General features: G+C 39.9%; 1 protein-coding gene across 13 annotated transcripts in view; it reads right to left on the reverse strand.

Annotated features, from left to right (window-relative positions):
* The window catches only part of XYLB (xylulokinase), a 97978-nt gene that overhangs the window by 10410 nt on the left and 64186 nt on the right, over nt 1-23382 (reverse strand). For 12 of the 13 annotated variants that reach the window (XR_010366475.1, XM_064427893.1, XM_064428094.1 and 9 more), the window contains one exon: nt 4075-4133. Coding sequence is in view for 11 of the 13 variants with exons in the window: in XM_064427893.1 (XP_064283963.1) it covers nt 4075-4133 (59 nt within the window). In the remaining 2 variants the exon portion in view is untranslated. Of the gene's footprint in view, nt 1-4074; nt 4134-13310; nt 13551-23382 lie in introns of all 13 variants that reach the window. The other variant, XR_010366471.1, reaches the window with a different exon arrangement.

The raw sequence follows: 23382 nt of genomic DNA on the forward strand, positions 1-23382 counted from the left end.
CATGGAAAGAAGCACTGCAGGCAACAGTGAGGCCTGAACTTGTCACACCACAGGGTATTGGTAATTCTGAGCTACAGATGTAACTCTAGCCAGGAAATGAAGCCCCATTTCTCCCCAGATCTCTTGGTTACAGTCCAGAGGAGCCCTGGTTCAAGCATTATTCCTCAAAAGCTCACACAGTCAGCCCATGCTAAATGTTAGGGCAAGGAGACCTGCTCAGGAACCCACATCTGGAGCCTGTTTGCTTTCATCCTGTTAAGGCTGATTCAAGTGGGAAGGAAAGAGAGAAGAAGCAGTCACAGCTCCTCAGTTCTAAACTTGGATAAAAATAAACCTCCAGCAATATGAAGGCCTGCTAAGCCTTTCTTCACCTCCACCATTCCCATCCTATTAGGGTCAGCAGGGAGAATGACACAGGAGCTGATTGCATCGTCTCTAAATTTCCCAGTTTTCCTGTTTTTAAGGGAACCTTAGCTATGAAGATACATTGAGACATTTGGCTTGAGTAATACAAATAAAATTTTACAGGCAAAGAAATTATTATGGTATCCAACAGATACTAAAGTTATTCGACCATGCATCATTCTGCATTGAAATCAACACCATCAGCACCTGACATCCCCTGGGTGCATCTGCTCTTCCCCACAGTTCAGATTTAGAAAAACAATAGAGAATGGGAAAAATTAATACATATTTGGATAGGGACATAGGAGGTTTAATAACTCCTTTCCAAAAACATTTTCAACAAATGCTTTCCATTCTTGGACTGCAGATACCCCTTGGGCTGAGCAATGCAAGAACCAGGAAACAATTCAGATATAACCTGTGCTGGTTTTATTACTTCTGCCAAAGGGAAAAGTGTCTCTCCTGACTTAAATCCATACAATTGAGTCTAAAATAAAGCCAGAATGTCCAGAATTCCAAACCATTTGGATTAGTGCAAGGCAACCCTGATCCTGGAATTTATAACCCTGCTGTGGATGGACCCCAGGGCTTCATAAAAAATTACTAAGAAATTCAATCCATACCACCTATAGATATATGTAACATGTGAAATTTCTAAAGGATTTTTCTTTCTCTGAAATTTTGTGGAGAATTTTTCAAATCAAAAGTTTTTAAAATTGCAGATTTTCACAATTTAAATTAAGGTGGCCATTTGCTAACTAGAACCCAATTTAAGCCTGAGCTTATCCCTTAAAACTGTCTTTTGGTAAGGCAGAAAAGTCAGGATTGGCTAATTTCATTTGTAAGCAAGCATTGAGCAGCACATGAATGCTAGAGGAAAAAAATGAAAAATAAGTCATGGTCATCTATTAAAAAGTCCTCTGGAAATTGTAAGGTCACAGAGCTCTAGTCCCACTGCCCATCCTACCACCCAATGCTACCACTTTGCTTCAACACATTCCCCATCTACATCTTCACCTCATCTCTAGCAGGCATTTCTTAAGTTTAAATTGTACAATCTTTTGGACAACAATTTTTTTTGTATCTCTGAGGAGCCTCATACAATGCAGCTTTACTCTATACTGATTGCTAAGAAGTGCTGCAATACTATAAATAACATGTTAACAAATAACATTTTTTTACCACGATTATAAAATAAAAATTATTCAAACTTCATATATTTGATAAGTCATTTGGAACTGTGGTATCTCTCACAAATAACTTTAAAAGAAACTGTTAGAGGTTCTACTGCTTAAGATAATTCACTCTGTTCCATGTGGTCATTTATCAAGCACCACATATGTTATAAAAAGCTTCCTGGAACTGTAGAGAAAGCTGCCCTACTAAATTTTTTTTAAATAGATTTTCCTAAGTTATCTCCTATGTGGTGTAAAATGTAGGAGTTCCTGAATGTTGATTAATTAAATGATAGTCTTTTGTAGCCCTGGAACAAATTATCCAAAATTGACCATGATAAGGGTGGAAGCTGTTATTCTTTATGCAACTGATATGGTTTCTGAGGTTTTGATTAAATTAAAAAGAAAGATCCAATTAACCAGTGATTGAATTAAGTGAATGACACTGTATTGATCATATTATTTTAAGGCACTTCTAATGAGTTTTAAAACCAGCTGAATTGTTATATGTGAAGAGCAAGCACCCCAGCCACCACTCTCCCAATCCCATGAATTTTCAGCTGGGTATGTTACCAAATTATGTATTTTAAGAACATTTGTTTCTCTGCCTTCCTTGCACAGCAAGGAGATCCTCCTAGCACCCAAACTGAAATACAGTTTTAAAAACAAACGTCTGTGAATCCAATGTTTCCTGATGTACCCTTAGCAGAATTACTCCTGTAAGGACCAATGTTTTAAGCAATTAACCAATCAGTTAATTTTCCAGTGTCACATTCTTAGGCAAAGCAACCAAAGCAGATGAAGAGAAGTGACATCTGCAGGCAAAACATGCCAAATTTGCTGCTCCCCAATCAGCTGTACAGGCAGCAGTTACACACACACGTGGTTTAGATGCCTTAGGAGAAAACAGCTTTTTGCTTTTTTGCTCTTCAACTTCCATTTAATCCAGCTCAGGTTTTGTGGAGCAGAGAATTGACTGCAATTGCCAAAGAGAATGGTGTGCAGCTGAGGCTGGCCTTGACTCTCTGGAGCTGACGGGAAGGGATTGGAATCTCCAGAAAGCATTTCACCCTGTGTTTGGAATCTCCAGAAAACATTTCACCTGGTGGTCACTATGTGAGAGATGAGCAATGCGATGGTTGACTCTCACAGTTAAAAGGCAAATATTATGTGTAAGTTTTATAGATTCATAGTTATGTTTTACCCCCCTTTGCATTTTTATCATGGGATGGCCTGGGTAGTTGGGAACTTTGGGAGTGTTGGCTCATTATGGCAACAACTGACCTCAAGCTGTAAGAAAGTGATTTCCACCACTGGACAGCGAAGAAGGAGTCAATGGACAAGACTTGGGAAGGGGTTAAAGGGTTAAAAGTTTTCCCATGGTGGGAAAAAATCCTTTGCTCCTTGCTGTATTATTTTCTCTATTCAGTCTTCTGTTGTATCTTTTATAAGGTTTTAATAAACCTTTTAAATTTTTGGGAGTATCACTTTTCACAGCCATCGCCAGTGATAAGACCTAGCCCAAGATTAGAACTTCTGGTGTACATGTCTACCTGCAGGTCAGTGTTGGAGCCTGTGGTTAAAGGGGAGCTTGTCAAGGCAGCTCCTGGAGCCCAGAAAGCTCCTGGGATCACCCAGAAGGAGATTTTACATTTGTTAAGTTAAAACAGCATCCGCTTTCCCCTGCGCTGCAACAGACGGGATCTCCCGACCACTGCAGGGCTGACAGGTCGTAACCAGACATCCCCTCACAGATGAGTGGATTTGGGCAGGATGAGTCCCAGCCCAGATGTCTCTCTCTGCACTGTCAAGGCCAGGTGAGAGGCCTCTCACTGTCTGAGAGCCAGGCTTTGCCAAGTCTCAGTGGGCAGAAGCAGAGAGCACACGGTTCTCTGCTCTCCACAAGATGGATGAAGCATCTTAGCCAGGCTGGATGTGCAGCAGCAGCAAAAGAGGAGGTTGGGAACAAACAACAATCCAGCAAAAGTGTAGCCTCCTCCCAACAAATTGTATGCTGCTAATAAGTAACACAAAGGGGGTTGAGGTTCGTATGAGGGTGTTTGTTTGTTTTTGTTGTTGGGTTTTTTCAGTGTTTGCCACCAGCATAATTCCCCTTCATTGAAAGAAATCAATGGTTTAACTTTGACCTGAATTACAAAAAGAAATAAAATCTCAGGTATTACATAAGAAGTTTCTTTGTGATTTCTTTGCTGATTGATTTGATTTAAGTGATGAGACCTGGAAATCACCAGTGCTTCAGATACACAATCATAAAACCAGTCAAGTGTGAAAAAAACTCTAAGTTCAATGTAAAATTAATACTGGGCTAAAGGTTTTCACACTAAACCTGAAGAAAAACCCCAAAGACCTGCAGCAGATTCACAATTCCATATCCACACCTTCCTGTGCAGCTGCAGAGATTTGGATTCACTACAGCAAAATAGAAATGGAGATGGAACTGCAAGCTCAGTTCAGAACTTAATTTTCTACTTACCTGTAAGATCTTTTTATTGTGGGATGCACCACCAGTAGCCAAAATCCTTGTTCTAGGCACTGCAATGCAATAAAAAGTACAAATCAGACTGACAGTGCATATGGCCAAGATTTGTTCTACTGAACCAAGCACAGTGAGAACAAGGAGGTGGGAGTCAGAGTTCTCTCTCTGTACCTCTAATTTACCTTCTGTAAAAAAGGAGATAACACTAATTACCCACTTTTCCAAGGCACATTAGAACTCTTCCTTAGAAGAGGCAGCATAAATATTGCAGATCTATTATTATTGTAGGGCTATCAATGTCAGGGAGATTTGCAAAGGACATACAGAGTAAGAAAGGCAGTGTTATTATATTACAGCTCTGGTTTGAGGTCAGATTGGTTTGGCTCATAGCTGTATATATACAAACTGACAGATAACCTTTAAAATCAGCAGTATTTTCCAAACTTATCTCCTCATGACGTTCACAGTCAGAGTTCACTGAAACCTGGGCAATCCCTGTGTGCTTCAATGACAAGGAAGTGTGTCAAAAGGCAATTAGAGATGGTCTGAATTGCTTCACTAATAAAAAAATATCTGAATCTTCATCCAGTGCAAACCCACAGCTTTGGGGGAGTTAAAAATATATCCCATGTTCTTTAGGCTGGTGCCTAAAGAAACCCATCCTTTCTTCTACATTACTGAATGTCTGCCTCACCATTTATTTTTGTGTCTGCTCCTCTGGAGCACGGCATGCAACAAGCCACAGAGCTATCCATAGGAACAATTCAGCAAGGAATTATAAACAGAAATAGTCCAAATGTTCTCATTGAAGTTCTTCAAAGGCTTAAAACAAAATAAATGCATAAACACTTTGATATCATTCATTAAAAAAAAATCTAAACACTTAATTACCCTGGTTTATGACAATAATAAGTGATACCATCATGTATACCCTCCCAAAAGGGAAATTTCACTGTGGTTATTGTTTTGTTATCTTAACTTCCTTTTTAATAAAAGCTAAAGATAATTTATTTCTCACAAGGCAAAGTTGGGCAGCTTACACTGATGCCCTAAATAACTTATTGTCATTTATCCTTTCAAGTATCTTAATGACAAAAGCCCTGAAGACAGAATTAGAAATAATCAGAAGATGCAGCTCACCACACCATTTCCAGACCCCCATCTGGGTGCTCAGGTGGAGCCCAACACCCAGACAAAGCATTGCATGGGGGACCCTATTTTGCTGATAAATTTAATTTTATTTTCCTCTTTGGAGGATATTCAGTGATGCACAAATTGGGTTTTAAAAGCCATTAGGATCTCTGTCAATGTCAGTAAACAAATAAAACAAACAGCAGAGTGATTCCTCAGGGAAAACAAGTTTCAATTATACCAACACAGAGTGACAGATTCCTGCCAAGATTATCACAACATAATAGCACAGAAACCAGTGAAAAATAACTAGCAAGCCTCTGTTCCTAGAAACCAAACCAAACTCTAAATTATTTGCCTGGTAGTCACAATTCTGTCTTGCTAAACCTTGTTAAGAATATAAATTCTTGCAGAACTACCACATCCAATGTGAAAACACCACATTTCAGAGACAGACAGCAGGACAGGATGAGAAACAAACACACAGGCTGCACTTCCCAGCAGCCCAAACCAAAGAATAAGCCAGGCTTGCTCTCCAGTGCCTCTGGAAAGGGGCCAAAGCCACTGCTGGGCTCCCACCATCAGGAAAGAACAGTGGGCAACATGAAAATGCCAAAGCCAAACAGCAACCACCCCTGTGAGAGCAGCAAACACAGCTCAGCCCAGCTGCTTCCTGCACTGCCATCTGTGTGCCAGCTCTCTGTCTCGGGGCTTCTGCTCCACAACCTCCCAAATGTTTGCATTTGGAATCCAGGAATGGACAGGAGACTTCCTCCTTGCTAGGTCAGCACCTTCAGGTTTTGGCTGCGTTATAAATTCGTGTCATCACTGTAATTCAAGCCACTTCTATATTAATAAACTATCAGAAATATAGGGGCAAATTTACAGTGCATTTTCTAATTGATACAGGCCCCACACAAGTAAGCATTTAGCCCACTATCAGTTGAGTTAGGTGTCTTCCTAGAGGCCAAACCAGATCTCAAGTCTAAAATTGTTTAACATGCTGCTATCTGCACACCCACCCTAATCCAGACTAATTATTTTGCAGCAAAACACTAAGAAATATTTCAGAATATATCTAACCTACTTGATAAGAGAAACTAACTTAATTTGCACTGTGGAGTTTCTAACATTGGTTAGACAGCTCATGTGCTAAATTGGATCCACTCATGAGTACAAACACCCACAGACACACAGTAAAAGCACCCAAAAACCTGTGCTGAAGCTACATGAAGGGCAAAGCCATTCATTCTCCTCCTCTTTGAGTAAATAAGACAGCTCACTCCACTGAAACACATCCCAGCAGGTCACAGCCAAGTGAGCCTTAGCCATCACTGTGGGATGACAGACTCTGAGCTGCTCTACAGGTGGGACTGATCCATCCAGGCCACATGGAAGCAAAATCTCAGGTGAATGTGGTGCTCTGCAAGTGGCCAGAGCAGAGACAACATCATTCCTCCTTAAGTTTCAGTCACTTCTTACAGACAAGGATTAGGTCCCTAAAGAACTGCTGGAATTTGCTGAATTTTAGGTTTGCTTCTTATTTCAGTCTCTCTCCAGAGAACAAGGAAAATACATTGATCACTGATTTCAGGGATTGTCTTTTTAATGCCAATAGTGTGTGCTTTACTGAACAGTGGACATTTGCTCTGAGATGTGTAATTGGATACATCTTATAAATAAATAAAGCAAGCCCATCATTTATGTATAAAAGGCATTAACAGAGACATTGTTCATCCATCACCAGCAGTGTTCTCAGCCAGCTGTGTTTGAATCTGTCAGGAGCTACCATCCATCCCCTACAGCACTGCACAAAGAGAACTTCACAGTGTTAGTAAAAAATCCCCAACAACAACAACAACGGTAGCAAACATAATTCAAGAATTCAATTCTTTAACAGTTGAGAGAATCGGATTTAAACATCTTTTAATTAAAAGCTCTCTGCATACTACCTAACCAACCAGTTTATTTCCTTCTTATTGAAAACCTAATTATTTTTTAGAGAGCTGATGCTGAATTTTAACCCTGCCTAGAAAGTGCTTGCAGCTGCACATGGCATGGTGCTGTTCTGCCCCATTCACATCTTCTGGAGATCCATTGTCTTCTGTGGAACCTGGTGGTTGGCCTAACAAAACAGAGTTAAAATAATGGTTCTCACTGGACAGGAGGAGGGAGGAAGCCTCAGGTAAGGCAGTTTGTTTATGTGGGAAGTCTGAGAAAAAGGCACTTGCTCACAAGGCTGAGAAGGCAGCACACTCTGTGGACTACACACACAAAAATACTCATTGTGCCTTCCACGGAGATCCAGCAAGAACTGAGTGATGTTAAAGTTCATCTCCTGTCTCTTGCTTTCATCCAAAGTGTTGTTTTTATTGAAAGGCACACAGTGAAAAGAAAAAAAAAAACCTGTCACTGAGAACAGAGGGAAATTACAATGATATATGTGCAGCATTGTCAGTGGTCCCAAAAAAACTGCAGTCCTGCACCATTGTATATTTACAATCAGGAAGGGCAGGCACTGATCCCTGCTCTGTGGTGGCAGTGACAGAACCTGAGGGAATGGCCTGAAGTTGTGTCAGAGGAGGTTTAGGCAGGATATTAGAAAAAGGTTCTTCACCCAGAGGGTTTTTGGGCACTGAACAGGCTCCCCAGGGCAGTGGTCACAGCACCAAACCTGACAGAGTTCAAGTGTTTGGACAATGCTCTTGTTCACATGATGTGACTCTTGGGGATGGTCCTGTACAGAACTAGGAATTGTACTGTGATCCTTGTATGTCCCTTCCAGCTGAGGGCATTCTGGGATTCTATGATAATAAATGTAGATATTAAGAAAAATAATTACATTGGCAAACTCACACCTGTCAGAAGGGTAACACTAATAATTGCCACCAAAAGTCTTCTGCCACATCAGTCGTGCAGGGAGACTGGAGGTAGAAATTCAGCCTCCTGTCCCACCAGGAGTGGGTCAGGTCAGTCTGGTGACAGATCCAGATGCTGGAATTGGTGGGATGACTCCTGACCTCAGGGCTTTTGGATCTTGCTGTATTTCAGCAGGACAGAAACGGTGGGTCTGTCACTGTGCCACTACAGAATTTTGCTGGTTCATGCGCCTCAAAGTCCAAAACCAGAATTTGACCTTCCATTTTGAGGCTGAAAACCCTTCAACTTTTTCATCTAAATTTTCAGTGCTACCCACAGTCCTGGTTTGTACCCCAAACTCCAGGCACATGCTGACTTTCAAAACTCTTAAAACACAATTCCAAGAATTCATCCAAACAGCTTCATAACATCTTTCTCATCACAACTGAATCCATAAATAAAACAGAACAATAGAACATGTATTCAAAAAGCAGCTGATTATGCACATGAACCCACGCCAGTTATAAGCATGATTGCAAAATAACTGCAATTTGCAATTTGCAAGCAACAAGAAAAGCCCCTTCTTTATTTCTCTGATTAACTTCAAAGACTATAATTTTTTAAACAGTATTTGCTAGCTTTTCATTTAAGAAAAAAAAAAAAAAACTTAACAAAACTATATGGGTTTTTGTCCCATTTATCAAACAAATATTCCAAAATCATCCTCCTTGCTTATTAACTCTTCCAAAATTCATGCTAATCTTCTTTATTCATATAAAGATGCTGAAATTTAACTCCTGCTATGGTAAAAGATTTTTCTTATCTGAACCCTTTGTAAATATGGCCTTTTATGTCCCTGAGACTTCTAGGACTGGGTCCTAAACAATATCTACATGAATATGGCAAAAATAATGGAAACTGGAATGTACCCTTTTTCTCCTTTTCCTTTTTAATTTAGACAAACACAACCGCCCAAGTAAAAGCCATACAAAAACTATTTTTTAGAAGTGTTTCTGACTTCCACTTCAAAGCATCAGCTAATTCATTACTGACAAAAGCAAGCCAGGTTTGCTATAGAGGATGGTTGCTTTTTAACTGGCAAGTGAAGAAGTTTTCATATATTTTGTAACGTGCTTTAATTTCACTGAGGTTTGCTCAAATGTTTGTCAGGAATTTTCCAGACACAAAATTTAGTCTTATTGTTTAAATGCCTGGGGAAGAAAAACAACTTTTACAGATAGAATTAATCATCAGCCTCTAAGGCCACTGTAGTAGAGCTACCATTAAATCAGCTGTAATTCAACAGAGGGGGAAAAAAGCCTGGATTTTCTCAGCAACAATGACAAATTTGCCTAATATTCTCAACATTTATGCTACTTACATAAAGTGTCTACAATGATGTGGGGGAGACCAGGCATGATTCTTCTTGCTCACACTACTGCAAGGCAAGAATAACACCACTAAAATGAGCAGAGGAGAAACAACCAAGTTGAAACAGAGTTAGAGGAACAGTTTAGTAACCAAGGCTCATGTGCCACTGATAGTCATAGGCCACCTCGTGTTCTCAGGAAATTGTTCTTCACAAAGATGTCAAATTTTGCTTTCCTAAAACCTTATTTCAATCAAGACAAAACTTTAGGATTTCAGAACCTGAAGCTTAAAGACACCAAATCATTTACTGAAAATCCTCCTAGTCTAGCTCAGATCAGAGATTAATTTAAAATTTAATGTTCACCCAAAGCCTTCTCCTTCTTGATGGATTTCTGGAAGAAATAAACAAAGGAAAACATGCACATAAATTACCTCTTAAGAGCAGTTTAAATTACTGCAGATCACCCCCAAAAAAACCACAGAGCCCAAGAGGTACTCCAGAGGACACAAAATCTACTCAAGATACAATTCAACTTCATTGACTGCAGCAGAATTATACTGCAGGGAAAACTTTGGTACATGAGTGGTAAAGACTTCTTTGGGAACAAGCAGATCAATAGTCATAACATTGTTATAACATACATTGACACGCTGGCAACAAGACTTCTAAAATATTTGCAATTCTTGTAGAAATACTGCAGAGCTGCAATTGCTTATCAATTCACAGTGATTTTTAATTTATTTTTTTAGACACAGATCTCTATTTGGCAGAATATTATGATGAAGCCTGGGACAAACTCCAAAAGTACATTTTTTTTTAAAAAATCCACAACTCAGCACTAGAGCTTACAGCAAGGAGGGGGAAAAAGCAGCAGATTCAGACAAATTAATTTTGTAGATAAAGGCTGAATATTTTGGAAAAATATTTCTTGGAAGCTTTTAAGGAAAGAGATGGAAGAAATGGCAGAGGGGTTGGAACTAGATAATCTTTAAGGTCACTTCCAACCCAAGCCTTTCTGTGATTCTATGAACACTTAAAATCTGTTTGGTCAACACTGAAAATGTATTGGGGGAAGTCCTCTCCTGAAGACATTATTACTAGAAGCAATTTAATGTACTTTGCTATCTTTTGCTTGTTTAATTTTTAGATTCTCAATCAATTTATTAAAGCAAAAATAAGTAATATATTTCATGAAGTAATAAGGCAAAATGGATTCATGTACCAATGTAACTGCTTATATCAAGTTTAATTTCTTTATTTTTTGGCCACTCAGTTTTCCTCTTTTGTTACCCAAGGTTTGGATATTATAGGAACTGTGTGTTGAGGAAAAATAACCTCAACAACTATTCAGCAGTTGTTCAAACATCTGTAAAGTAGCCAAGGCTCCAATTAAAGGCTTAATTCAACAAAAAACAACCTGCTTTGATTTACCCTATGTTTCCACAATTATTCATGAGACTCTTGGCAATACCTCTACTTTCACCTTCCACTGCAGAATTCCTGTCATTCAGCAAATAAACAAGAGATCTGGAACCAATGTGACAAATTAACTGATTCCCAAAAAATGTTCTGAAGCAGGTGAAAACAAAACCTAGAGGAGATGCAAACCAGACATTTTAAATCTGGCCATCACATCCAGTTTTTTAATAACATACCTGCAGACAGCTGCTAAATAGTAAAAGATCAGAGTGGACCATTTGCCTAAATGAGATCACATAAATTACACACACTGATCCCAGAGTCCAGATCTGTAATCACTGAGCTACAGGGACCCTTAGAGAGACACAGAATCTCAGCTAAAGTGACTGAGAATTTGCTGTGTCTACTGACTGTTTTCATGTTTAGTACCTTTAAATAGTTGCACTCTTCCCATAATTTATATTTTTCATCTTTAAATGTCTAGTCACTTAATCTTTGTGGCTTTAGCCTTCCAGTTAAAACCTTATTATTAAAATTAGGTTTCCCCTTCACATGTTGGCACTTTACAGACCACAATTAAATTACATCTTGTATTTCTTTTCAGTAAGCTAAGGATATTATGTTCTGCCACTCATTATAAGGCATAATTTCAAGACCACAAACCACTGATGCTTAGTGCTGCTGGTCTAATACCATTGCCTTGGTCTTCACCTCTGAAACCACTATCAAAGAAAAGAGCAGAGTTGGTAAGAGCACTAAAAGTGTCTGTCCTAGAAGTGTCTGACAGGATGCTGTCAGATGGCCTATCCAGATACCTACCAGCTTATAAAAACTCCTGATAAATCACAGAGCACCTTGTACTGGAAAACTGCCTGGGAGAATTTTTGGAGGGAATGTTGTGGCTCTGGATGTCTGCAGCTCCAACAGGCAGTGCCCTGCAGTGCCACGTGAGAGGAGTGTCCCATGGTCCCAGCACAGTGAGCCCAGGGCTCTGGAGAGCTCTGCACTGAGCTGCATCCCAGTAACTCTGGCAATTCCTGCTGCTCAGCTCCAGGCTAAGGTGGGACATTCACCCAGAGACAGGCACATGCAATGTATGCTCCAAAATTAGTTTTAATAAAAAGGTCGCTGCTACCTTAGGTGTTCTCCACCAACTAAAACCAACTTTTCAATGTGCTCTGAAGGCAGCATTGCATCATAGTTCAGTATCTTCTCAAAGTATTCTGACACATGAGAAACTTGTGCTTGAAACTCATCAAAATACACACCTCCCACACATATCACAGTTCTGATGTGTGTAATACCACATGTGGCTTTACAGGTCACACTTCAGTAAATAATGCTTGTTACTGAGTTATTCAGGAAGACAAAGAACACAGTTTTTAATAAAGATTTGTCCTCGTACACCAATATTCAGCCTTGAAAATCTTCTAAGGGAAATAGAAAATTACATTGGCAAATCAACATATGACACCATCCATCGAAGGTTAAAATGAGAAAAGCAAGCAAGGAGATAAATGAGCCACCCAAGGTCACACAAAATCAGAAGAACAAGCAAGAATAGAACAAAGGCCTCTTCATTACTGAGATCACAAATGCATTCAATTCTGCATTAGTTAATCTGCAGAGTATGAGCATCAGTAGCAAGACATGTCCACAGGAGAAAATATAATAATAATAATGAGCTGCAAGTTCAGCAGTACCTAAAGGCACAGGATATAATTAAAAGGCACAGGGTGCAATGACCTGACCTTGAATGCCACTCAAGTGATGAGAAAAAAGAATGTGCTGTCAAGTATTTTGATTCTGGAGAAACCCAAAGCACAACAAACCCGGGGGAATTATCAGTTTGGGGTCTAGATTTGCAAAGCAGTTCTCTACCAGGTCTCAGGTCTGCTCTTCCCTCCACACCAGCCTTTGTGCCTTATCAACAATGGCAATAAAAGCCTCTGGAAATGCAACAGAAAAGAGTTGAGCCCAAGCAATATTTTATTTTTGCAAAGGATAAGCCTGATAAAAGAACAGAAAAAAACTCCCAAAAACAAGGCAATTTGGGTGTTTTCTTTAAACATTTTTTCAAAAGAATTATTACAACTGTTTTGGCATCCACAATATTGCCTGTAGCTTTTCATCTCCTAGTCCAGGAAGGCTGGTTTGTGTTCATTCAGTGCCTTGTGAAGAATTTTTCTTCTTGATTTTTGTCTTTCATACCTCCTACTCCTCTCAATAGAAATAACCTACAGGTTGGAAAGTACTTCACAAAAATAAAATTAATTGATAGGAGGGTGTAACTGCTCGCCAAACAAGAGCTGAGATAGCAGAAAACCTGTTTATTTTGTTTGTTCAGTTAAGTTCCATATATCAAGAAGGGAAGAAAATAAATTGAGGCAGTAACATTTTTTTTCCCTAAAAACTACACCAGACCTACTCACAGAAAAAAAATCACACTGACCTGCTCTATGTGACTGTGCTGAGTTACTTCACTCCTCTGAACTCATTCTTCCTGTACCTAAAGAACACAGCACTGGGGACCACTTGTACCAGTTGGGTCTCTGAGCAGCACTAAAGCCTTCTGTTATTAATAAATCTCCTCCTTTCCAAGTGGATTATTTATAAATGAATTCTGTGACCTCTGGCAGGCCAGAACTAAACAGAGAATACAGTTTGTTCCCATTTAGCTGAAAAACAAAGGCTGTGGAAAGATGAATAGAGAGAAGCAATTAATATTTCCTAATAATTGTCACGGTGAATGGGAGAGCTGCTACGTTTCTCAGGGTTTCTGCTCAGAAAGGTTCCAGGTAACTATTCATTCACAGGGCTGGGTTCATGTAAATCAGATGTTGTTGCCAAGCAACTATAGGTGCTAAGGAATGAAATACAGTCTGCAGAAACCTAATAGCCTGGAGAGAAAAAGGACTACAATCAGAGATTTATGGCATATATAAAAGGGAAAGAGTCATTCTCCCACACACAAAGAACACAAATACTTTATTATAAATGTCCTTAGCATGTTTTTCTAAGGTATAATTAAGCAATAAAATTCCCACTACACCCCAAATCAAACAGGTAAATTTTTTTTTCTTTTTAATGTTTTGCTCGTTAAACTTTCTACAAATAGATCTTGAGAAATTAGCTCCAAGACAAAAGGTAAAATTTAACCCAAAGATCTTTCTTTTACTCAAGAAAGGTGTTAGATATACAGACAGCACTGCAACTGCCAATCAGCTTTTCACTTTGCCTTCTTATGTTTTTATACCATGCTCATTAACATTGCATCTGATCATCAGAAATTCTCTTTAAGCTTATTAAGATTTTAAAATATTTTTAGCAAGTTAATTAGAATACATTAACAGAGCTCATCTGTGTTCACCCATCATGCATATTTTATTTCATTCAGGCAAATTGCTTTTAAATGAAATATTAGATCTAGGAGGGGTACACTGTTGGGTACTGAACAATAGAACCCCTCAGTACAAACATGCTCTCTCACACACCCTAACAGCTTCATGCCACTGAAAAGTGGGGACTTTCTGATGACAAAGGGCCTTTTTAATTCCTGTGCTCATTCCAATCCCCTGCAGCTGTGCTGTGCATACATGGACCTGGTGCATCATCCTTGTACCTGAACCATCCCCTGTTGCCCTCACATTCCCTGCACAATCAATAAAAAGACTAAAAGTGCAATGGAAACCAAAGCTAGGGAGAAAGAAAGAACATTTTCAGCCTCTCACAGTGTAATTTTTACAAGTCCATGTTTGGTGGGTTTGTTTTTCTCCTGCTGACGGTGTCTGAGGATCTCACTTGGTCCAAAGGCAGGAGCCCAGGCAGAGGCTCTGGCACAGGTTTCTGACAGGCTGGGGTGCACATGGGTTTGGCAGAACAACCAGAACAGCTCACAAAGGATCAATCTGAAATACCCTGAACCCTTTGCTTTAGCAATCATTGGAAATGCCTCCCTCTAATGTGCACTCAACGTCACTAAGTATAACTAAATAATAATTTCTGAGGAAAAAGGAGATGACAAAAATGATCTTGGCATGTTTTTGGCATGCCTCTTGCAGAATTTTACTCAAGTCAGATGAAGTCCATCACTGGCCACTGAAACTTAACAACTCTACTAATAATAATAAGATGTTCCTCAAGCTCCTGATATACCTTCACTCAATCTAGGCAAATAAGACATCTTTGAAATTATTCCTTTATGGCCCAAATACCTCCTATCTGAGGAAGGATGGAAAAATCACGCTAATTTCACCAACAGTTCTCAAGTTAAGCAGTTACTTTTAGAGATCTGCAAAAATAAAAGGATAAACAAAGTTTGCCAACCTCATGCTTGATTCAGATTTTGCACTCTCACTGCATTTCAATTAACCTGCCACAGATTGCAGAGCTGACATATTTGATTCAGATAGTAAAGAAAACAAAACAAAACCAAAAAAAACACCAGGTCTGAATCCTTTGATGAGTGATCATACAATCCATATCAAAATACACATTTAAGTCTCAGTCACCACACATTTCATGATCTGCATCATTAACCCTGTCTGGTTTGAGGGATTTTGATAATCTTGTTGACAATCTATAGCAGTTTTTTATCTCCAAGGCACTGATGCCTTTTAACCAATGATCATTATTTAGGTATGCTTTGTGCCTGTAGCCTTCCCTGTGATGTTAATCTCCATAATTCAAGAGGCTGCTCTTTTATAAACTGCTGCCATACTCCCATGTTTCCTTCCACTGATGAACCCCAAAATCAGGCTTGTTTCATTTAGCATTTGGCTGAGCACATCAGCCATGCTGACATGGGGATATTTTAAGCACAGCTGAGCAATTCTATGGAAAGTTCTTCCAAAGGCCAAGAGAAGAGATCTGTCTCAATGGATGGAGTCCCTTTTCTCTGGATAAATCACCGTTGATTGCACTGAACCCAAACCCACCCTGCCATAACCTCTTCCTCCTATTTCTACATTTATTAATCAACTCACACATCAAAAGCATAAGATGCAGTCTGCACTTTTTTCTCAAGCTTGACCAAGCAGTTTCATGTTTTATAGGAATTCTCAGCCTTTGACAGCTGGAGAAGAAATTTCACCTCCCTGCCACAGAGCTGGAGTCCAGCAGCTGCCTTGGCTGCAGGGATCAGCTGGGATCTCTCTGCATGCTGAGTAATGAGCCACACAATCCCAAAAACCAATTTTCTGGCATTAAAAAACAAAAACTGCCTTGGTTTATTTTGTAGCATTTAAGCAGAGATATGTCCTAGCCTAAGAAAAGGGAAAAAACCCACATAGAAATCAATATAAATTTCTAGTAGCACCTTAATTGCAAAGAGTAGAGCTTGAATGAGCAATGAAGGCAAACCAACATTTAAATGTCATTTAGAGTGACCAAAGACACTGAAATATGTATACAATTAAGGGTATTCTCTAGATAAAGGAGTGGGTAAAGTAAAGCATGACTACCAGACAATGGTACAATAAAATGCAATTTAGCAAAGCACATTTTTGCATTGGCCTACCCTGGCACACACTCCTTGTTCCTACAACAGAAACAGTGACTCATTTACCCAAGCCAGCACAGTTTTAACAAACCCCTATAAAATCACTGCTAGAGCTGCATCTGGAGCACAGCTATGCTCAAGCTCATCTGGCTCTGGATTTTAATGACAACCTGGAGCTCTCCACTGCTTTCAGAAACTTCCCTGTTAGCCCAGCCCTCCCTAGAGCAGACCAGAGTGTGTTATCCACCCAATCCCCACCTGCCCCTGTCACCCCTCCAGAGAAGTCTCAGCTATCTTCATTAAAAAGCTGAAAAACTCCTGTCCATTCCCTCTCTCTTCCCCTTCTCCCAAAAACACAGCACAGAGGACTCAGGGCCAATTCTTTCCTTTGAATTTTCTTCTGCAAAGGCCAAAAACTTCCACTGCCTAAAACCCAGCCCAAGCTAAGTATGAGACATCACTGAACAGCCACTGAAACTATCCATTTTAATATTTAATTTTTTTAAATTAATATCATTATTGTTGTTAAAGTAAGAGGGCGCTCATATTTTCTTTTCAAATGCAAAAAGATAAGATTTTCCACTCTGGGTATATCCTCTGGGTACCTGAGATGTGGTTCCCCAAAATGCAGCTTACTCTCTGAGTCCCTTACACTACACCACATCCAATCCCCACATAAAACAGCAGTCAACAAAAATGTCCAACATCTTTTCCCAATTCCTCACAGTTAACACATTAAGTGGCAATAAAGGGTGCAATGACTTTCCAAGGGCATGTACCTGTTTAATTATTCAAACAAAAATTGACTCAGGCACCATGGTATGAAACACTGAAATATGCAAACGAAGTAAATTATGGGGGAAAGCAACAAAAGAGAAAAAAAGGGATCATGGTGAGAGGAACATATGGGGGCAATTCTGATCATCCTGTGTCTCTGAGTTTCTCTATATATGTGTGTATAAGAAGGAAAGCTTGTGAAGGGACAGAGAAATTATTATTTACTCATCTCAGTACTCTGACCAGGGTCTTGAAACAATCTAACCATGCCTAGAATTTCCTAAGAGAGTGTTATTTTCACCTATATACATGAAGCAATTTCAGAAAAAGGAATGTTTACACCTTTCTAGACAATCAAATCTTACTGCTGGGAAAACACTTGTTTCAACACAGGCTGTATAGAACAGAAGAAAAGATGCAGGACCTGATCCATAAGTAGATCTCATTTATTCTAAAGTAAGGGTCTGAAATAGCTCACTAAAGTAATAAGACCAGGTTAACAGAAAAGTATCATTTCACCAATTCTAGCTATTTGTCCATAAAACATGAATATCCCATTAAAACAAAGAGCATTTGATTTTACCTTGGACCAGAGCAAATGTCTTTCCAATCAAGACATCCAGTGAATTGAATGTCTCTTGTAAGCAGGTGCTACTGTGTTATATTTTCATCCAAACTGCTGAGAATAAGCCAGAAGAAAATGACAAAGTAAATTGAACAAGAAAGTGTCTGGTCTTGATGAATAATTCAATGATGCAATGCAACAAATACTGATTTTTTTTTTTTCCTGGTAAAGGCAGTTTACAACTGTCCTTTGCTTAGAAAAATGACCTTCTGATGGTAATTATACTTTTGTCTTTAGGCACTGGATGACAGTCTTAGTAATGCTCATGATTCCAGTTCACAGCTCTGCTGCTGATCTCAAAGCACTCCATTCCTGCTATATCATCTAATCCTTTTTTAATAACATAATCCAACTGCTGAAGAACTTCAACTATAATTTCAGGCACAGTGGTCACTGACAGTTCTTTAACTATTCTGGTCACTTTTCTGAAGTTCTAAAAGGCACCAGAGAGCCACAGAGCCACAACCACCATCCACAGAATTCACAGAATCCACAGAATTCCCAGAATGTCTGGGTTGGAAGAGACCTTCAAGATCATCGAATCCAACCCAGCCCCAACACCTCAGCTAAACCCTGGCCCCCAGTGCCACATCCAGGCTTTGTTAAACACACCAGGGATGGTGACTGCACCACCTCCCCGGGCAGCCATTCCAGAACTTTATCACCCTTTCCATGAAAAACTTTTTCCTGATATCCAGCCTGTATTTCCCTTGGTGCAGCTGGAGGCTGTGTGCTCTGGTTGTGTCAGTGCTGCTGGAGAAAGAGCCCAGCCCCAGCTGAGCACAGGCACCTTTCAGGAGCTGTGCAGAGTGATGAGGGCAGCCCTGAGTCTCCTTTTCTCCAGGCTGAGCACCCCCAGCTCCCTCAGGGGTTCCTCACAGTGTTTGTGTTCCCAGCCCCTCTCCAGCCTCGTTGTCTCCTCTGGATGCACTCAAACATCTCAATGTCCTTCCCAAACTGAGGGGCCAGAACTGGACACCGGACATTCCCATTCCCTGAGGAACTGCTTGGCTGCATGGATAACAACAGGCAGAGGAAGCCAACACTGCCACTCCTCAGCCAGCACAGACAGGAGGGATCCTGGCAGGATTAGGCTGTGACACACCAAAGCTGGACTTGTTGCAAGAAAAGATTCTGATAGGATAGCAAGACACAGGAATAGGTTAACCACCATTCCCATTCCCTGAGGAACTCCTTGACTGTGTGGATGGCAATGGTGCAGACACAGAAAACCTTCACTCTGCCATGACACAAATGTCACTCTGTAGCCAGGACTGCCAGAGCCACGGGTCCAAAACAACCATGGCCATACAACCTAATGAAAACAGAATTCACCAGGAAAGGGCTGAGCTGAATGCCAGTCTCTGTTCCCAGAAGTATGGCTTTTATTACCAACAAATAAAAAAGGCAAATAATAATTCCCCTGTAGCATCCCGTGATGCCTTGTGAAGGCTGACCTAGAACAGAGGCTGGATGCAGCTAAAGAATAAAGCAGGGATTTATTAAGAGGCCTCCATGGATCCACCTTGGGCAGCACAAGAGCCCAGCCAGGCCTACACCCAAGAGGAACCAAAATGGTCACAAAATGGACAACTGCTCATGGGGTCTCTCACTTTTATAAGTTCTGGTTCATTTGCATATTGGAGTTAATTGTCCAATTACAGCTTTAGCCCATCAAGTCCCATCCTTCTTTTTTTTTTTTTTTTCTTCAGTCCACATTGTTTGTGCTCTTGGGCCTGAAATTTGGATCATTTGTCCTTGGTGCCCAGCTAGAGAAGGAATTGTTTTGTTTCCCTGCTCTGTGCAGAGAGCTCACCATCCCCTACTATAAAGCTCAGAACTACACACTAAAGCAGTACAGAATCTGAAAAATATATATAAAAGCTAAAACCTGAGGCATCACCAGAATAAAGACTGTGTTGGAAGAGCCCCATCACTGGGGAGATGAGCTCAGCCTGGTGATAACCAGAGAAATCCTCCCTAGGGCTGTGCCACAGCACAGTGTATTCAGGTTTTCTGTAAGCCATTCTTCATATATCAATATTAAAACAGGGACTTATTCACTAGAAGGTCATGACTGAGAAAGGCTCATTTTGCCTTTTCTCATTTTGCCTTTCACTCATTGGGCTCTACATCTCTTCCTTGGTGCACAATCTTATTATGACAAAAACATACAGCAAATAATACAGTCTGCAGTAGGTTATCAATACAGCCAGAAAAACAAGAAAATTAAGAAAAAATTAACCCTACTAAAATCTGTCACACTTGACATAACCAGGACTGTCTTAAATACAAGTAAGGACACAGGCACTCAGGTGCCTCTTTTCTGTCCCCTGCAATATTTCAGCATTTCTTGCTCATGAATACTCAGATTACATTTGGCAAGTTGGCAGCACTTCTTAGCACCTAACGATCTAATAAAAGTTTTTTTTTTTCTCTGTGCTAGACAAATCTGCCCACCTTCAACCTCTGCTACCCATAAAACAATTTATTCAAGTACCTTTACTCTGAGCACAGTTAACCTTTGCAATGTACAAAAGCTTCTGTGCCTCATAAATGAACAAAGAGCTCTTAATGAACAAAAAATACTTTCCTGACTAAAAGTTTAATATTAATTCTGGGAATACAGAATATAATATTACTACCCATATATTGTACATAATAGAGAATATAGCTCATGCATCTTCTTTTAAAAGGTTTCTGTTTTCAAATTACCATTGTATGAAATTTCTATACACCACAAGGATACTTTAGTTCACTGCATATTTACACTAGGAATCAGAAAAAGAATGATCATGAAAAAGAAAAAGCCCACTCACACTAGTTAAAAAGCCAAGGGGAATGTAAGGGGAAAAACATGATTAATTTTGTTTTCTTCGTTTCAAGGTTGAACCTCAAAGAACCTTAACATCTCACACATGGGTGTAAGTTTTCAGTGCATGGTCCATGAACTCCTGGCAGCCCATAATGTAAGAGAAAAACATTGGTTGCCAAGGAGACTTGAACTCACCATGCAGAAGTCCAGTCCCACACTGAAAATTTTAGGGATCCTAGAAATGTGAAGTTTGAAAATCAATGATCAAGAGGAAAGAAAGCGGTGTGTGAGCAGTTTTCATCCTCCTTTCCCCAGTTTCTTACAGGGATGAGGGATCAGAACTGGACTGGAAGGCTTGAATTCACCAGTGTCACACTTCTCTAATGTAAAAAGTGCAGACATTTTACATTAAAGCAAATGCTGGCTTTAGTTCTGTATTTTTAGCTGTATGTTAAATGAAAAACTGCACTGAATTCTGCAGTAACACAACTGTTGATCACACTCTGTTTGGTAACAGAAGTCCTGTCAGATATTTAGCCTTAGTTACTAAAAACTATCTTCAGGGAGTACAAACATTTCCCCTCTGGCATCCTGTCAGTCACAGCAAATCTGTAAATAAACTGTCAAACTCCATTCCAATCATTCCTGAATCTGCAAGAGGGGGAAAAAAAATAGTAAAGTTGGTGCAGCTGGTTGTAGTCCCTGTAGAGCAGAGCTGATTTCACAGCTTTAATATGGTTCACTACTTCACAGCCAGTCCGATCTGATATACAGCATGCAGAAATGAGTGACACCTTTGCTAATCATTTTCTTAAACTTATCACATGTGGAGGTAATAACAGATGCAATGACTTTTCAAGGGCATGGACTGGTTAATTTTTCAACAGCGAATCGACTCAAGTTCTGCAAAATTAAAAATCCACTAAGACACACTGTCGAGCTATCTAAATTATGGAAAATGACACAAAAAGGGAAAAACAAAGGTCTGGTCATGAGAAAGACAGTGTTAGACCCACTCCTTACACGGTCTCATGCAAAGTAGGGACATAGCAGCAGCAAACAAGCCAAAAATCTAAAGAGAGGAGCTGACTTCAGCAAAGACTGACTAAATGAAATGGGAAACCCTATGTACTATTACCTGGAACACATCAGCACCTTTGTTCTGTAACTCATAACTTATTAAGTAATCCTGAAAGAGTTGGTCAAGAATTTTTCTGCCAGATAATATTTGGTGCACCAGAACAGCTAACTGAGGAGTTTTTCAAGGCCACATTGGAAAATGTGCTACTGAATAAAGATCAGAAAGACAGTAAATGAACACTATCACCTTGTTGCCTATGGACTCAGGACATAAATCCCCTTATTTAGAGCAGGGACAGAACCTGAACCAGGATCTGCTTTATCCTGCAGATTTTCCTTCACCATCAAATTAAACAAAGTCACACTCTCTCTCTGGATTGGTGAATATTTCATAAGAGGCAGAATAGCCCCAAGCAGAAGACAGACTGACTCAAAAACCAATAGCAAAGACACTGGCTTGATTTATGTTAACTTTAGGTTCAAGAATCATTTCTGTTATCACTCAAAAAAGGGATCTCAGTCTCCTGAAGGAGATGCATCCTTCATGTTTCCTCACAAAAGCCACCTAAAATGTGACTTTAACTATGAGACAGTTTGAACAGAAACTTTGAAAGCACATAATTTCCTGTGAAATAAGACCGCAAGTGTTTGATTGCAAATGCTCTCTCAGTCTCCCTGCTCAGGAAAGCAAACTTTACATGCTGAAATGCACCATAGGAAAGCAAAGAGCACTGAGGTCACCGTGACTGCATGAAGTTTGAAGGCAGAAAAAACTAACATCACCCCCTTAATTAGGGTGGCCATATGGTCAGATTCCTGCTTTCATGTTTCCTTTCTTAAGCTCAAATTTTGACTGGCTGGCAAGGGAGGAATACAAAATGCATCAAGGTTTACCATATGGGCCCTGGTCTCCTGTGCACTACCTGTGTCAGAGATGTGACATATCGAAGATATCATGCTCACCATGCCAAGGCTACATGGCCTATCAGCAACTATTTCCTTCCACAAACTCCCAGAAGAAACCATGGGAGCCCTACCAAGCATCTTCCATTTTCCTACCACACAGAAATGCAAACCATATGCTTCAAAGTTCACAGAAGCAACAACTGCTGCTCTCCAGAGCTGAGTGTCAGCCTGGTTTATTCTCCTCTGCTTGTACACAAACTTCTCATCCAAGCTGCAAATAACCCTCTGTGAACCTGAAAACTTCAGAGATCCAGGTCTGGACCCTTGCACATGTTGGTGTTCAGGGTCCTTAGCAGATCTTTCATCTGAGAATTAAGCACCAAAAAAAGAAATTGCCGGGTCTGAATCTCATTTCCCATTTAACAACTGGGGGAGTTGATAATCCCAGTCTAAAAATAGTCAATTCGTGCTCAGAACACCCTTGACAGATAGGAATTATCAGCATCCTGATTTCAAATGTGAGAAAAATAGAAGACACTCATCTAGATGAACTAGGACTGCAGGCCAAGTCTCCTGAGGGTCAAAGCAGCACTGAAATCACCCCAAATTTTCACTGTGAGCTGCAGCCATGGCTCTGCTTGACAATCAATGAGACATAAAAATCCAGCCTCTACACGTCTTTCCATCCAAAAAAAGCAACATTATTTCAATTTCCAATAAGAAAGAAAATGGTTTATTGGATTGTCCTTCCAGTATTAAAAAAAAAAAAATACTTTGCATACAGAAGTTTCAGCCCTGGAAAAGTCCACAGTGAAGTACAT

Source organism: Passer domesticus, chromosome 1 (genome assembly GCF_036417665.1).
Source record: "Passer domesticus isolate bPasDom1 chromosome 1, bPasDom1.hap1, whole genome shotgun sequence".
Classification (NCBI taxonomy): Eukaryota; Metazoa; Chordata; class Aves; order Passeriformes; family Passeridae; genus Passer; species Passer domesticus.